General features: G+C 35.4%; 1 protein-coding gene and 1 non-coding gene across 2 annotated transcripts; one reads left to right on the forward strand and one right to left on the reverse strand.

Moving 5' to 3' along the window:
• Positions 1-6,645: 6,645 nt before the first annotated feature.
• Positions 6,646-11,813, reverse strand: LOC130734576 (transcription factor bHLH79). The gene is made up of 6 exons (XM_057587056.1): positions 11,518-11,813; positions 10,899-11,117; positions 10,650-10,715; positions 10,498-10,566; positions 10,314-10,391; positions 6,646-7,137 (listed from the first exon to the last, which is right to left on the reverse strand). The coding sequence occupies exons 1-6, from the start codon at positions 11,701-11,703 to the stop codon at positions 7,009-7,011; spliced, it is 747 nt and encodes a 248-aa protein (XP_057443039.1). The 5' UTR covers positions 11,704-11,813; the 3' UTR covers positions 6,646-7,008.
• A 1,732-nt stretch (positions 11,814-13,545) lies between these two features.
• On the forward strand, positions 13,546-13,649 carry LOC130734729 (U6 spliceosomal RNA). The gene has a single exon (XR_009018075.1). It is a non-coding gene; the product is annotated as a U6 spliceosomal RNA (small nuclear RNA).
• The last annotated feature ends 2,166 nt before the right edge of the window (positions 13,650-15,815 follow it).

Consider the following 15,815-nt stretch of genomic DNA (forward strand, 5'->3'; position numbering starts at 1 on the left):
TTTCAATGAAAGAATTCAGGTGACAGTGCACTTCGTGAAAATTCGTAATTGTTCAAGTCTTATTAGTAATTACAATGTATATTATAATATTATATTTATTGTAATTATATATAATGTCTTTTTTGTAACAAAAAAAAGTACGTATAAAACAGTAATAATTGCTCTAAATGTGCCTCACCTCATGTGAGGCGAATTTTGCACACCATGTCATGTCACCGTCTTACATGGACAAAACAACACCTCGATGGTAAATTTTTATTTTATAAGTTTTTGGTAAAAAAAATATTGTATTATTAATAAAAGCCGGCCTCAGCTTTCCAATGTATCGAAAGAAGAAAAAAAAATCTCTCTACTGACTATGAGTAGAGATGAATTATTACAACCGATTTTTTTTTTAGCGAATTGTTACCCCCCACAGCTATTCAGACCGAAGGAATTTTCTGAAACCCGAAATTACCCCTTTCGAACGCACCTTTAAATTGCGTGATGGTCGCAGTTTGAACCGCATTTTCCGAGTGCGACACGAACGCATACTGAGAGTGCGTTGGTGATGCACTTTGAGAGTGCGTTAAAAACGCACCGGCCATTGACCATGAGTCAACAACCGGTAAAACTCACTAAATGAGTCATTAAGTGCGTCGTTACAACCTAGGCACCGCAACTCTATAAAAAGGGCTTCCCAATCCTTCATTTTTCACACAAAATATTTCTTCTTCCTCCTCTTCTATGCTTTTCTTATGTCTTGTGTTTAATGTTATTCTTTTGGTTTTGGGGGTTTTGAGTGGTTGGGGTTATGTGGATGTTATCCCCAACATTAGCAACTTTGAGTACTTTGAAAGTGAAATTTCAAATTCAGAGTGCCAAAGTTGCTAATGTAGGGGTGACCATCCTTGCTCATCCTTGCTTGTTCAAAGTACTCAAAGTTGCTAAATAGAATAGGTCCACGCTCCAGTAGAAAATGCCCTCCGGCGTCTCCTTTTTGTGATGGAAACATCAAGGCTCACCCAGGCTCGGTGGCTGCACTGGATCCATCCGGAATGCCGAGGAGCAGAAGACAATGAAGAGGACCTCAGAAGCCAAGAAAGAGACCTGAAGAAGAAGAAGACTGCCTCCTCTTGGTTGTATCCCATATAGGGGTCATTGTACTTGTACATGTCAAGTACTAGGGTTAGGACTTAGGGGTCTAGGGGTCATTGTACTTGTATGTTGGAAAATTTTGTAATGTATCATCAAACAATTATGAATAAAGGATATGTTTCTGTTTCAGATTTGTTTCTGGTTTCGAGTTGAAAATCGCACTCTCAGGGTGCGTCCTAAACGCTGCTCCAAGGAGCGTCTAAGACGCACCCTGGAGAAGCGTCTAAGACGCCCCCTGAGAGTGCGATTAATTCAGAACTTCTGTAATGTACAGGGACTCTGGCCTTAAAGTTAGTGTTAGAACATACATATTGTAACATATCACACTCTCATGGAGCGTCTATGACACATCTTGAGCGTACGACTCTGATGCACCCTGAGTGTGCGATTCTTATGTCGCACTTTGAGAGTGCGTGACTAGAACACCTACGTGGTGCGTTGTTCACGCACCCTGAGAGTGCGTGGACAAGTGAACTCTGCAACAGAAACGTTTCAGACAAAACAGAAACAGGCCCATAACACCGTCACACAAAACAGAAAGATGATAAAAAACAGAGCATCTTAATGATACAAAACACAACAATTGGAGATTAAATTAATCACATCACAACATAACATAACATGTCAAATTCAAATTATTTGTTCTTGCCATATCTGAACCAACATTGGAAACATAAGACTCAAAACAGAACAAAAACATAAAGGCATAACAGCTTTGACAGATAAGGGTCTATGACGCACTCTCAGGCTGCGTCTGTGTCGCACCTTCAAGGTGCGTATCAAGCGCACCCTTAAGGTGCGTGCATTCTAAACACGCACCTTCAAGCTGCGACACAGACGCATCTACAAAGTGTGATCAAAACCATAACATAATGGGTCGGGTCGCGTAACGAACCTGGATTTCGGGAAGAATGTTGGGTGGTTGGCAGCAAAAGGTGGCAATGGGGGTGGCGGCGACTCCACTCGGTTGCGGTGTCGCTGGCGGATCCGATTGCGGTGGCAGGCGGAGGCAGTGGAGGAGGATGCGTGAGAGAGGGAGGAAGATTTAGAATGAGTGAAATGTGTTTGGGGGAGGGAGGGTTTCAAAAGTTTGAAGAAGTGGGAGAAGTGGGAAGGGGGGGGGGTGGAGTTAGTGGGGAAAGTGGGAAGTTTTTTTTTAAACAGGGACATTTTGGACAATTCACCAAATTTGAGGGGTCTGAATAGCTATCAGAGGGGTCTGAATAACAATTCCCTTTTTTTATTTACACTAGCGGAATTACCCGTGCCCTGCACGGGTGACTTTTGTTATTTATAATTTAAATTTCGTGTAATATTATATTTTGTATCTTTTTAGTAAATATATCTTAATAATTGTTTCAACTATATGTTCTTAATATTGATAATTGTGTATTAATCTACCATAAATTTTTACTTATTTAAATATAAAAAAATTAAATTTTTTTAACTTATAAGACTTAGATTCACTAAAAATTTTGTATATACATTAAATCAGTATTTTTAATTTTTTAATACATATTTAATTATTAATATTCGATTGATCATTTTTCATATCAATATTTCTATTTATAATAACAATATAAATAATAATAATAATATATATTTTGATTCAAAAATTTAATTTCAAAGAGAAATCAATATGTAACAAAAAAATGAAACCCCACTTCTAATAAAACGAAAATCAAATCATAGGAATAAATCACCAGATTAAATAAACCAAAATAATAGATAATTTACCAAAATTATTTAGATCCAAAGACTTCTCTTATTTTTGAATAAAGTCTCACGTGACTTTTACTTTTAAGTTTGAACCCGTTCCCCTTTTTTGTCTTTGGCTCTTTTTTTTTTTGGAAAGTTGTCTTTGACTCTTTGATCATACCTTTGGTAACAACCGGCTACCAGAGACGATGGAGGAAAAATCCATTTTATCAATCCAAGCAAATAAATTGGAGGATTTCCGTTTTTCCCATTCATGATTTAAAAAAGGGGTGAACAATATATAATTGTGAATCGACAATAGAAGAATGAGTAAATAATAGGATCATGAAATAGGGATGTTCATAACGGAACCAAACCAATTAAAATCGCTCAAACCGGTCCAAAAAATCAAAACCAAAAAAACTGAAAACCGCAAAAATCGATATTTTCTTCCCATGTTCAAAATCGAACCGATCCAAACCAAACTGAAAGTATTTATTTACTTAAATTTTGGCATACATACTTAACCATTTAACCATACTTACAATGTTTTTTTATCTTTTTAGTAAATATATTTTTAACAAATGTTTTAAATATATATTCTTAATAGTGAATATTTTGTATTAATTAACCTAATTTTTAGTTAATTAATTATGAAAGAAATTAAGAATTTTTTTAAAATACTTAAATTCACTCAACGTTTAAAGTCAAAATCTCTTTTTAATTCATTTGAATTTTAAACTATAAAGTTGTGAAATAAAATATAAGAGGAATAACATTTTTTTGTTAAATAAATAAGAGAGAGATAATTTTATTTCGAAAGGTAGAAGATATAATATCAAGACTGTCAAATGTTTTTTTGAAATTAAATTCTTAAATCTTAGATAGATTGACTCATTGACCACCAAATTTCTTAAAAAAAAAGACAATTCAATTCAATTATATCTAGTCTATGGAATTTTCCTCTTGTAACCAAAAAAATATCTAGTCTATGGTTGTTCAACAACCTCCGTCCCTGTTTTAGTGTTCTTTTTTCCTTTCAAAAAAAATGTATTTTATTTTATCTGAACATTTTTGTTTTTTCATTATGATTTCTCTCCCACATTACAAAATGGCCCCAAAAAGCTCATCCTTTTATCTTCCATCAGCATTTTCCAGAATCGACATTTTTTATCCTATGTTTCTCTCAATCGTAAAATTCATCAGCCCCAAACCTGCACCATTTCTTTTTTCCATGGATTCTCTAGCTTGGAATTGGTTTTGTTTCAATACAATTTTGCTTACCCAAAAAAAATGTATTGCTTGGTTTATATTTGGTGAGACCCAAAAGACTTGGAAAAAAGAGAGAATGATTACGCCATGTCCATCTCTTTTTCTCCAACACTTCAATTTGTCTTCTTAATTTCTTCATGCTTCTTACTTCCATGCGTTTTCTTTATTTCATTCATTTTGTGCTTATAAAATATGAACAGCCTTAAGCAGCTTGTTGAATGGTTGTTCTTCGCTCAATTTTTTTTGATGCTTTTAACCAAGTTGCACTTCCTCCACCTATGATGTGTCTAATATACAGAAACATGGAAGGAAAATGATGGCTCTTGTGGACATGGTGGAAAAGACTGTTGATAGGAGGCAGAAAAGGATGATCAAGAATTGAGTTTCTGGTGCAAGTTCAAGAGCAGTAAAACAGGTGATCTTTCTATTTCTTTATTTTTAGTTCAATAAGTCCTTATTTTCAATTTGTTTTTCTTCAATAAAAGCACTCAATCTGAATGATAGATACTGTAACATGCATACATAAATGTACTCGAGCGTAATGTCTTAAGTCTTGAAGTGGAAATTGAGAGGCTGATGAAACAAATGGTTAGATTATTGTGTAATACTAAAAAAGATTAACAAATGGTCTTCATTCATAAAGAACAGCAAGGAGCGGAATTGCGGTGTAAAACATGAACTGCACATAAGACACCGATTCATAATCTTCTGATACAAATCCCTTGTTGCTTCGTGCATGCTTTCTTGACCTGCATAAATTCACATCCAATATAATTAAGTGAATTTTGTAATATTTATTTAGTAAAAAGAACAATTAATACTCCCTCCGGTCCTATTTATAAGCATGAAAGAGAAGAAAAATCTTGGTCCTTTTTATAAGAACCAAATGAAAGTTTGAGCTATATTAATTATTTTTTTCCAATGATGCCCTTATTAATTCTAGCTTGTAAAATGTGTCTCATTAATTATTCTCTCTCTTTCCCACTTTCCAACACTAATAACAAAGGGTAATTTTGGAAGTTTATTTTGATTCAAGACATATTTAATGCATTTTATCTAGTTTAACTACATTTCTTAAACTATGTGATTTTTTTTTTGCTGCTTATAAATAGGACCGGAGGGAGTACTATTTTCATAGAATACTATATGCCTATAATGCCCCCGAGAGTTAGCTCAAGTGGTAAGAGTTAGGGGACATAAGGGTTGGGGAGGGGAAGGTCCAGGGTTCGAATCCTGGAAGGGAAATTTGAAGGGATTTTCTAACTTACTAACAACTAACCACTAACATTTGCCTATAAAAAAAAACTATATGACTATAATACAAAGAATCATGTACGTTATATACTTACGATTGTTCTTCCTTTCCTGAACCTATTAAACTCAAATGATGCATGAAAAAATATAATATACAATCCACTTAAACACCCAAAAATATTTTACATGTTAGAATTAACAGATTAACACATAAATTGTTTATAATGCCGAATGAAAATGAATCTATATTACTCTATAACCCATACCTTATAGAGTTATATTTGAAAATACTTTCTCGTACACAACATTAATTGTTTTGCCAGAAGGATCTGGGTTTTGTATGTTAGGCATGTGTTTCATTCCTAAATTTTTTTTTTGAATCCGTATTGTTTAATAAAAAAATAAAAAAATTATTTTCAATCCGTATTATTTAATTTTTTGAATGTTAGGCATGTGTTTTGTAATTGTCTCTATTTTATGTTTATCAAAGAAAACTGAAAATTAAATTAGATAACAATAATTATGTGAGTCATGTGGTTTTATGTTGGAAAAAAAAAGGAAGGATTTTTTTTTTCTTGAAGGGAAATTGGAAGAATTTAGGGGTGCCATGTGACATAGGCTTCTAGAAGAAAACATTATTTTCATATATATATATATATATATCAGTATAGTTATTGATGCGCACACTCTTTTAAATATGAGTGATTTAATTTTTTAAAAAAATCACTTTAATATGTGAGTTACATATTTACTATTTTGTGAGTAGATCTGTCCCGGCACTGAAGTGCTCCCTTGTTAAGTGTTAACTGCTCTCTTATCCACGTTTGGAAACATTGGCTGAAAACTATTCATTTAGTATTAGTATTAGTGAAGAGTAGTGACCATAATGAAACATCAAAGGGTAACAACAAAATCAGGTGTTGTCATAGCCAGGTATTAACAAATAACAATAACCTCCACCAAATTTGAGTTACTGAAAAATTCATTATTATAGAAATTATTACTATCATCATCAGTCATCACCATCATTATCAGGTTTTGACTATGTCCGCCATCATCATTATCTTTTATCATGCTTTGACTAATCTAACACTAAAATTCATTGTGCTCCCAAATTTTTAATTACTCAAACTCATGATGCCACATTGAGTCAAGTATCAGAAGCATGGCTCTGCATAAAATTCCTGTATAGGAAAGCATATATGTAATTAATAAAAATGTGAACAGTCACTGTAAAAATGGGTTTGTGGTTACTATCAACAAGCACTGCATAAGATGCAAGTGTCCTTCAAAATACTAGTTCTCTCCATCTGTTTCTGTTAATAAAATTTGAAAATGTCTCAAGTCTTAAACACAAATACACACCTGCTACACATTGTTATACAAAACAAATCAGGGGAGATGAATCCTATTGCACAAGAGTTTAAAAATGAAAACCAGATTTTCTTTTCTAGTTGCTACTTGCTAATATAATGAAGCGCATGCGATCAGATGCACTTCCTATAAATAAATGATATTATACTATAACAAAGGACATACAAACCTACAATCTGCAATAATTGACTAGGTTGTTAATAAAGAAAATAATGTAATCAATCCCACTGAATGATCGATCACTCATTTCCAATGAGACTTCCAAGCCAAGTATTATGTTGCTCCTTCAAAACCCCCACCAATCTGCATATGCAGCCATCCAGGATGTGATCCCTGAGCATACCCCCTTGCTGCGTGTGATTCATATATCACTCCAGCAATGTCAAATGGCTGGGTAACAACCTGAAACAATATATCAATTGATTAAAACCATGATATAACGAGACTGATGCTCCTAGTGTAACTACAATTCATTTAGGGGGCTTTATGTGGGGAATTGGTACGGGTTTCGCTTGTCCCTCAGCTAATTCTTGATCGAGCCAATTTTTAAGACTCAAACATGTCCATAGACTCGAAAAAAACCGGATGATTTGCAAATCTAATAAAGACAGGGCTTAAGGAGGATGAAATCGGTTATATGATAAAATCACCATCGGGCTATCTTTCATGTAAACTAAGTTTCTTCCTAGGCAATCTCAAGGGCACACCTCACCGATCACAACAGCTTGGTGAAAATAAGGAAGTAAGCACACCTTCAAGCAGTCTAGGGCAGGGACGGACCCAGGTTGGAGGGAATGGGGTCATTTGCCCCCACCTTATTTTGCATTTTACTTCATACTATCTATATATATTATAATATAAAATATTATATTGCCCCCACACACTTAATAGTTGCCCCCATAGTTGGATAATTTTATTTTAAATGTCACTGATAGATCAACTTTTGCTTTCTTTTTCCATTTTATAAGATGAATGTCTACTGTCCAAGTTGGAGAAAAACCTATACAAGTGAGTGTGAGACTGTGATTTTCATTTAATGCTTGTAAATCGTGAAACTGCACAATTAGGTTCTATTATTTTGATATTTTTATTTTATTTCTCAGAGCTTCTAGATATTAGTGAGTGACTTAGACTCATAATATGAGACGGAGGGAGTAATATACTGTAATTTTACAGCTTGAAATTTGTATGTGTATTTGCCCGCACGACACAAAATTCCTGGATCCGTCACTGGTCTAGGGTACCATCTCCCAGGTTTTTGGTCCTCTGTAACTAAAGTGCAAGATTACTTTTACTTCTTCAAGCTTGTGTGAGGCTGTTCAATGTTATGAACATTGATTTGATGGCTTCTTGCAATTTTGGATTTCTTAAGTGTTTGTATCTATCTAATGACCTATCAACATTAAAGTGATGGTCAAAGTGAATGGTGTGGGGATAAAGCTTCAATAAATTACAAACTATTATGGGAACATGAATTTGAAATCAAGCTACGAGTCCTACCATTATAAGGCCAAACATTTCTAGGTCCCTTTTTTTTGAAATCATAGATCATCAGAAAAAATTTGAGAACACCCTTCTCAAGAGAAAAGAAAGGGAGGAAAAGCCAACCAAAAAGAGGGACACAAAACCTCCAAAGAGCAAAAAAAAGCCCACCAAAAGCCCAACGACAAGACCCAAAAAACCGACCTACAAAAGCTGCACAAAAAAGAACTCCAAAAAGCTAGGTAACAAACACCATGATCAAAACCACCATGGCTAAGGAGAGAACATCTCTCTAAGTTCTTCCTCCAACCCACGAATAGCTTCTAAGTCACTCCCGTCGTATTCAAGACCCAAGACTTTTCCGAGTAACCGCGACTTCTTAGCTCTGGTAAAATACCCGCCAGAAGAACACGCACCTGAGGGCGTAGGAGCTGACACCTCTAAAGGAGTAGAAACGTCAAACAGACTGTTCCCCCTCCTCCGGCACAAACAGAAGCTCAGCACCAGCAGAGGAGACCACCTCAGACCGGGAAGGCCACCTCCTCTTTTGCTTCTTTGATAGCCCACGAGGCCTCAAAGAACCTTCTTTGTGCATGACATGACCCTTCTTCTTGGGACGACCTAAGGTCCTCAGAGGGGATAGACCCCACCCTAAAAGCCTCATCCATGTACATCGGGTACGCTGAAACTGATCCAACCACCGCTCCATGCTAGCTGCTTGAAATCAAAGACCAGCATTCCACCAAGAAGGGGACAAAGGACCAGTAGCTTCACCTATACAGGGAGCTCCAAAACAGATGATACAGGGATAAAAGGGGAATGGAGAAGGATCTCCATAGGATACGCGAAGGAAGATCCAAGGAGCTGAAAAAACACAGCTGAGCGCCCTCAAAAACACCAAAGAGCTCAAACAAACCAGCAATAATGGAGCACAGCTCAAAAGCCTGATTGAGTTTTGTAACCGCAACAACCATCTCCCCAGAAGACCAAAAAGCTTTTACATTAAATGCCAATGAACTATTTCCAGAAATCCCAAAATTTATTGAATAAAGGTAAAATAACATCCCCTAACATTCCTCCGTCCTTAGCCTCTTCGACGTCAAGCCACACACCAGGAGGTGTAATCCCTGGAAAAAGAACTTCATCTGGAAATCTAGAACCCAGATCATAGACCCTCCCTCAAGCAGTGAACATCAACTCCTCATCAGGCGAGACCCGAAACGCACGACAACCCTCTGACTTCCCAATCAAAGATGTCACGCCAACTCACACTGCCATTGTTATTATTCCTATGATTCATATGATCACAATGAAAAGTTGGATTGAACTCTATATCTCATGGAAATTGTGGTTACATGATACATCCCCTCCAAATATGTTCAATTTGTAACTGAGCTAATTTGGGAATTTTGAAGTGGTCTTGATCCGAATATCAGATGATTGAGAATGTTATTCCATCTGAATGGATGTCACATGATCACATCAGAGACAACCAGGGATATTGAGTGTTATTTCAATCGTCCCCTACGACTGATAAGCCTTCAGTTATTGTAAGGAAGAGATGATACCTACTACTAGGCCATTAGATTGCTTGGTAATGGAGCTGGTGGACATTATTTCAGGATTGTTGTGGACCAACTTCTGAATGCTAAGACTTTAATTTGAGAATGAATTGAACATCACTGTTCTGTTTCTCCTTCTGATCTATTCCTTTCCATGTTCCACACTGAATCTCCACTTCCTCCCTACTTGCTTCATACCACATTGACTTCTATTGAGCTTTGTCAACTGACCAGTGAGAACGATGTCACAAATGGACCCATATACTTACATTACAACTCACTTTATTCTATTAGTTCTTTCAGCTAAAAGAAGTCAAGAAGAATTGTTTACAATAAAACAATTCATGAATCATTTTAGTTAACAATTTTTGAGACGTAGGATTCAGGTAAGTGTAACTTTCTTCTGTAGTAGTTAAAAATTGTCCGTAACCAGCATATACAATTTCACATGAAAGTTAAATTTTAAGTAACATAAATGGAAATGGATTTAATATTAGAAATAAATATTATTAACTTAAAAGTTGATAGACTTACATCTTTTGAAGGAAACCCTTCATTTGTTGGGTTCATGTTGGCTCTTGAATTAACTGCTTCAAGCTTCATCGATAGGAACTGCAAAACTCAATTTATTTTCCACTACATTAGATTCATTGGTTTAAAAAGAAAAACATCATCGAGTAGGAATACACGATAGAAAGAGAAAGATGAAGATATTCACCTCAACCTGATGCTGTAGCGACTGGATGTAATTAATTATCTCATCCAGAACAAGTGCTTTACCAATCATCTGAACAGAAAGGAAAAAAAGGAATTGACAAAGGAAAACACTAAAGCCATTGTTTCACTGAAAAAACAGAATAGTAAGTTCACCTTGTTACACCCGGGGACCAAATCCTGAAGAATTTTCATCCTCTCACTGATCTTTTCCCTTCTAGCCTGCCAAAACAGGTGTTGTTAGATTCAAAATCCCCCAAATTAAATAGTTAACTGAAATAGAAATGTCTAAAAAATCCAACACTTTCATTCATTGGTTTCTGGATCAAGAAAGCATCCAACTCAAGCAAAGCTTACAACTAACAAGAGATAGGAAATAGAAAGACATAGGGAGAAGTGAATTACTCTCTCTGCTATGCTGTGGCTATCAGTAGCTTGCCCCCTTCTTGCTCTAACATGAATATAGTCTTGCTTAGGTGGCTCTGATTCTGAAGGTTTAGTGCTTTGTTCATCAGAGTTGTTGCTTCCAGCCACTGAACTAGCTTCTGCAGCTTTCAAACCTCCACCATTCTCAACAGTAGATCCTCCTCCTCCTAATCTTATCCTTTTATTGCCTGAATCATTCTGTTCAAAATTTCACCCACCCCATCAAAATTTTATCCACTTAACAAATTCACTAACCAATAAAGAGACTAACTTTAATTCTAATCTTAAATTATAACAGTCACAAAAAAAAAATGCAATTGAATGTGAAGATTAATTAGGTATGCAAGCCAGAATCATTCTGTTCAAAATTTCACCCACCCCATCAAAATTTTATCCACTTCACAATTTCACAAAACAATAAAGAGACTAACTATAATTTTATTCTTAAATTATAACAGTTACAAAAAAAAAATGCAATTAAAAGTGAAGATTAGTTAGGTATGCAAATTTTCCAAACATTGTGGAGGAAAGTGCAAATTGGAGTGTGAAATTGAAGAGACCAAGAGATTTTGAGTGGTGGAGAGAAGTGAGTGAGTACCTTGGAGCAATCGTCCTCGGAGGTGGTGGAGTGGTTGTTGTTGTTCTTCTTGCCGTTGCCGTGATTTCGGGCGGCGGTGAGTTGGGTGACGGTGGAATTTTCATCTCCTCCGCCTGGTCGGGGCCAAATCTCGGCGAGAGCGAAAGCGGAGGAGAATGTGGAGTCGTTGATGAGAGGAGGGTCCATTTGGGATCATTCGAAAACGTCACCGTTTTGGTTGTGCTTCAGAACTCAGTAGAAGAAGTAGTGAAGGGAAAGAAGTGACTAGAGAGTGAGGTTGGGTTTAATAATTAGCAGCAAAATGGATGAGATTGGTTGACATGACATTAAAGGAAGAGAGAGAGTGAATGAGGGGAGTTGGTTTGGCACCCCACCTATGGGGCTTGGCACCCCACTTTATCAAATACGGAATTTAAAATTCTGTATTCTCCCTATTGAATACGGAACTTAAAATTCCGCACTGTATTTAAGCATGCGTGTCACATTTTCAACCACTCATTATATACTAAAACAGATACGGAATTCTATTTTCCGTATTGATACGGAACTTTAAATTCCGTATTTAATAAAGTGGGGTGCAAAGCCTAAGGGGTGGGGCACCAAACTCAATTCCCGTGAGGAAGTATCCAGTTCCAGCCACAGATTTGATCTTTGTGTGTTTCCTTTTGCTGCATTTGATTGTATTGGACTTGGATTGGATCGGAGCACTTCTTACCTCTTCTGTGGACCCTCACACTATTAAAAATGGGAAATTGTTATTTTAACTGCTTCACATCTAATTATGCCACTTTTAAATTCATAAATTTCAAAAGATTCTTAATATTTTCGTTTGCACTTTGAAAGTGCACAATGTTCGCCCTCTCAAAATGCGTTAGGTTTACATTTCGTACTCAAGATTCGTAAAATATAAAGAACAAAGTATAATCGCGACCCTGACCACTCTACAGTGCACAACTAGTGATATTAGAATAGTAAACATTAATAACAAGATAATTCTCATAAAATTTACCGTCAACAAGTTATTGAGTATGTTGAGTCTCATACACAATTATCAAATAAATATTATTATTTTTGAAATAATAATAATAATAATAATAATAATAATAATAATAAATAACTAATAATAAATTAGAAGGTCTTATAAACTCTTATGCACTCCAATCATAACCATAATTTTATTCAAATATTTTTTTACTAGCCAACTTCATCGACTACTTTGAGGTACAATATAAATCATTGTTTAACACAACAACATAGCACAGTAAACGGAGGCATTGCACTAGATTTTTCACAAGCACCCCCAAGATATCCACGAGCTGTACAATGTCCGTTGCACTTTGCAGTAGTGACTTCACGGATGCAAGGGCCTATGCAGGTGTGCCTTTGTCCTGAAGTTGATATTGGACCTACAACAAAAACAAATTTCACAAGTTTATGCACATGATTCCTTTTTTTCTCTACGTGAAATTTAAAATTAACTAGAGTATTTTGAATTTTTATATTAACAGCCCAAGATACAATTCAAAATTAAAAATAGTATTCAAACAAAAAATAGTATTGAAAACTATAAAAGAATGTTGCGAATCTAACATATATAGGAACTATGGATTGACTAAGCAAGAACACAAATTTCATTCTTCAATTTTTTTTTGTTGATTATATATTCAAAATAGAACATACAAGATGAAAATTACTTCATTCTTCTTACCTGAAGATAGAAATAAAACAAAGAATAACATTCCAAAGAGAAAATGTTGACGATCTCGAAAAGACATTTTATGAGAATTTCACTTTTAAACGATATTTTTCTATGTGAAACTAATGGCTAGTATTGTTTCATTTTATACTATTCATTTGATAAAAAGTAAAAAAAAAATATATAAAAAGGGAACATCGAAATTAATGCACTAAAATATAAAGTATTTAATAACTTAATTTATAATATTTTATATTATTTGAACTTTATTTTTAGTCAACCCATTATTGACCGAATTTTTTTATTCTTCCTACTTTGTTTTTTGTCAAACCATTATTAACTGATAACATCTTATTAAACTGAAATAACACGGAGAAGATCGACATAGCTCATGCAAAAGGATGACACACAAATCGATAAATGGTATCACAACCAACCACTCTTAATACATTGTACTTTGGTGATGAACCAAGCAAAAGCCGATGAGCATGTGACACTCGAGAATAACGAGAGCACGGAGCGACCATCAGTGCAAGGCACTAACAATGAGCAGCTTCATGCAAGGCTTCTAAGCAAAGAGGCACATGACTGAATTGATATCGCACCAGAATGAGAGATAGTACTACTCATAACAATAATGTACATCTTATTTTCCGGAGCTCATTTCAAAGAAACTTCAATGTTTAAGCATATCTTCCTTGGAGAAATATGAGATAGGCGATCTCGTGGCAAGTTTTCTCAGGGAGTAAGTAAGCGTAGACAACGCACATTTAAAAGACTTGTGTTAATTGTTATTGTGGAGTCAGTCATCATATTGGAATGTTACAAATGGTATCAGAGTCTGTAAGACCTGATATTTTAGTAGCTAATTATTATTTATTAATATAATAATTAGGTGAATGTTGTTTGATTGTCCTGAAGAGGTGGCTATACAAGGTATCGCGAGGGTGATTCGTGCTGGTTTTGGTCAATAACTGGTGCCGGGGGTATGGGTCTAGTGGAGTGTGAGAGGATTGGGGCGACTAGTAAAAAGAAGAGTTGTTAGGTTGGTGGTTGGCCAGGTTAGGCAAGAAGTGACATTGTTGCAAGAAATTAAATTATCTCCACGATGGGAAGAAGTTATTGATCGGGTGGCAATTGATCGGGTGTGCCCGGAGGTGATTTTGCTTAAGGAGTCGAAGCTGAATTTTAGGTTGTTCTGGTTTAGTGTCTGATCTCTTGGGGTGGTTGTTTGGTTGTTGCAATGGATGTTCTGTTTGCTGGGATGGTCATGGTGCAGCAGTAGTTTCTTTGCACGTCCTGGCTGGGGAGCTTGTCTTGTCATATATGTGGGAGGCTTTTTCATGAATGTGATGATGATGTATTGGAGGTTCGTGAAAAATGGGAGGTCTTGTGTGTTTTTCTCGGCTGTTTTTGGATCATGCTATTAAAAATCTGAGTGAGGTGTTGCGCTAGATTCATGGTAATTTGGAGAGAATTGGACATCTAAGATTCTTCAATATGTATGTGTTGCTTTTGGATCAGCTCATACTGTGGAATTTGTTTGTATAGTGGTGGAGTCTTTAGCATGATATTTGTTTTTGACATGTGTAGATTGGTGTGATTTTTTTGGTTATACTTGGGTTGGTTCTTGTGTTTGAGTACTCTTTTTCCTTTTCTAGGGTTTTTCCCACTAGGTTTTACCTAGGAAAGGTTTTAATGAGGCTTATTCTTGAGGTCTAAAGCAACAAAGTATGGATGATTAGGCTCATTGGTTGGCATTTTTCAACCCATTTCATGAGAGGGTTGTTCTCATGGTTTCTTTATTATCAATAATATTTTTCAATTTCAAAAAAAAAAACTGACTTTTGTATTTTGTTGACTTGTTTGGTTGATTTTGACTTGTGGTTAACTTGAGTGTTTTATTTTGATTTTGAAATAATAATACATAAGCATAATATTATTGGGTCTCATATTTTGATAAGAGAAAATAATTATAATTAGTGTATTTTCGTGATTATGGAGAGAAAAACTATTATTTGAATATTTTGGGTTTTATTTATTAAAAATAGGTTTTTCCTTATTTTAGAGAGAGAGAGGGGGGGAGGGAGGGAGAGAGAGAGAGAGTATGATAAAAATTGTTTTTAATTAAAATAATTTAAAATTCGAAATAGTATTTGGAAAAGTGATTTTGAGGTTACTTTTAACTAGGGATGTACAAAGGACGGGTTTAGATTGACCTTCACCCGACCCTAAATAATGATGTGTCAATTTGCAGACTCTAACTCGTCCTTGAAGCTGAAACCACCCGACAACGATCAGGTCTAACAAGGACCGGGCCAATGTAGGACGGGGTCGGGTTGGCCCGAAGGACACTTATAAGAAGCTTAACGGAAAAAAAATATTCAAATAACTTTTAACTTGAAAATGAAATACTTAAAATGAATCAAGCATGTTGCTGCCTTCATTCCCAAGTGCCAAAATAATTATTTAGACAAACTTATCTTATTTAACCATTACAAAGAACTCAAAAAAATAACAAATAAACACCAACATGTACAGATATAATTATACAATAGAAAAAGAAATATAAAGTTCAAATTCTCTGCAGCACATTGACAAG

This window comes from Lotus japonicus, chromosome 1 (assembly GCF_012489685.1).
Source record: "Lotus japonicus ecotype B-129 chromosome 1, LjGifu_v1.2".
Classification (NCBI taxonomy): Eukaryota; Viridiplantae; Streptophyta; class Magnoliopsida; order Fabales; family Fabaceae; genus Lotus; species Lotus japonicus.

Excerpts from the sequence above, each read along its gene's own strand:
- LOC130734576 (XM_057587056.1), bottom strand. The coding sequence starts at position 11,703 with ATGGACCCTCCTCTCATCAACGACTCCACATTCTCCTCCGCTTTCGCT. Across the intron at positions 11,118-11,517 it reads CCGAGGACGATTGCTCCAAG|AATGATTCAGGCAATAAAAG; the intron begins GTACTCACTCAC and ends AATTTTGAACAG. Across the intron at positions 7,138-10,313 it reads AAGGGTTTCCTTCAAAAGAT|GTTGTTACCCAGCCATTTGA; the intron begins GTAAGTCTATCA and ends ATATTGTTTCAG.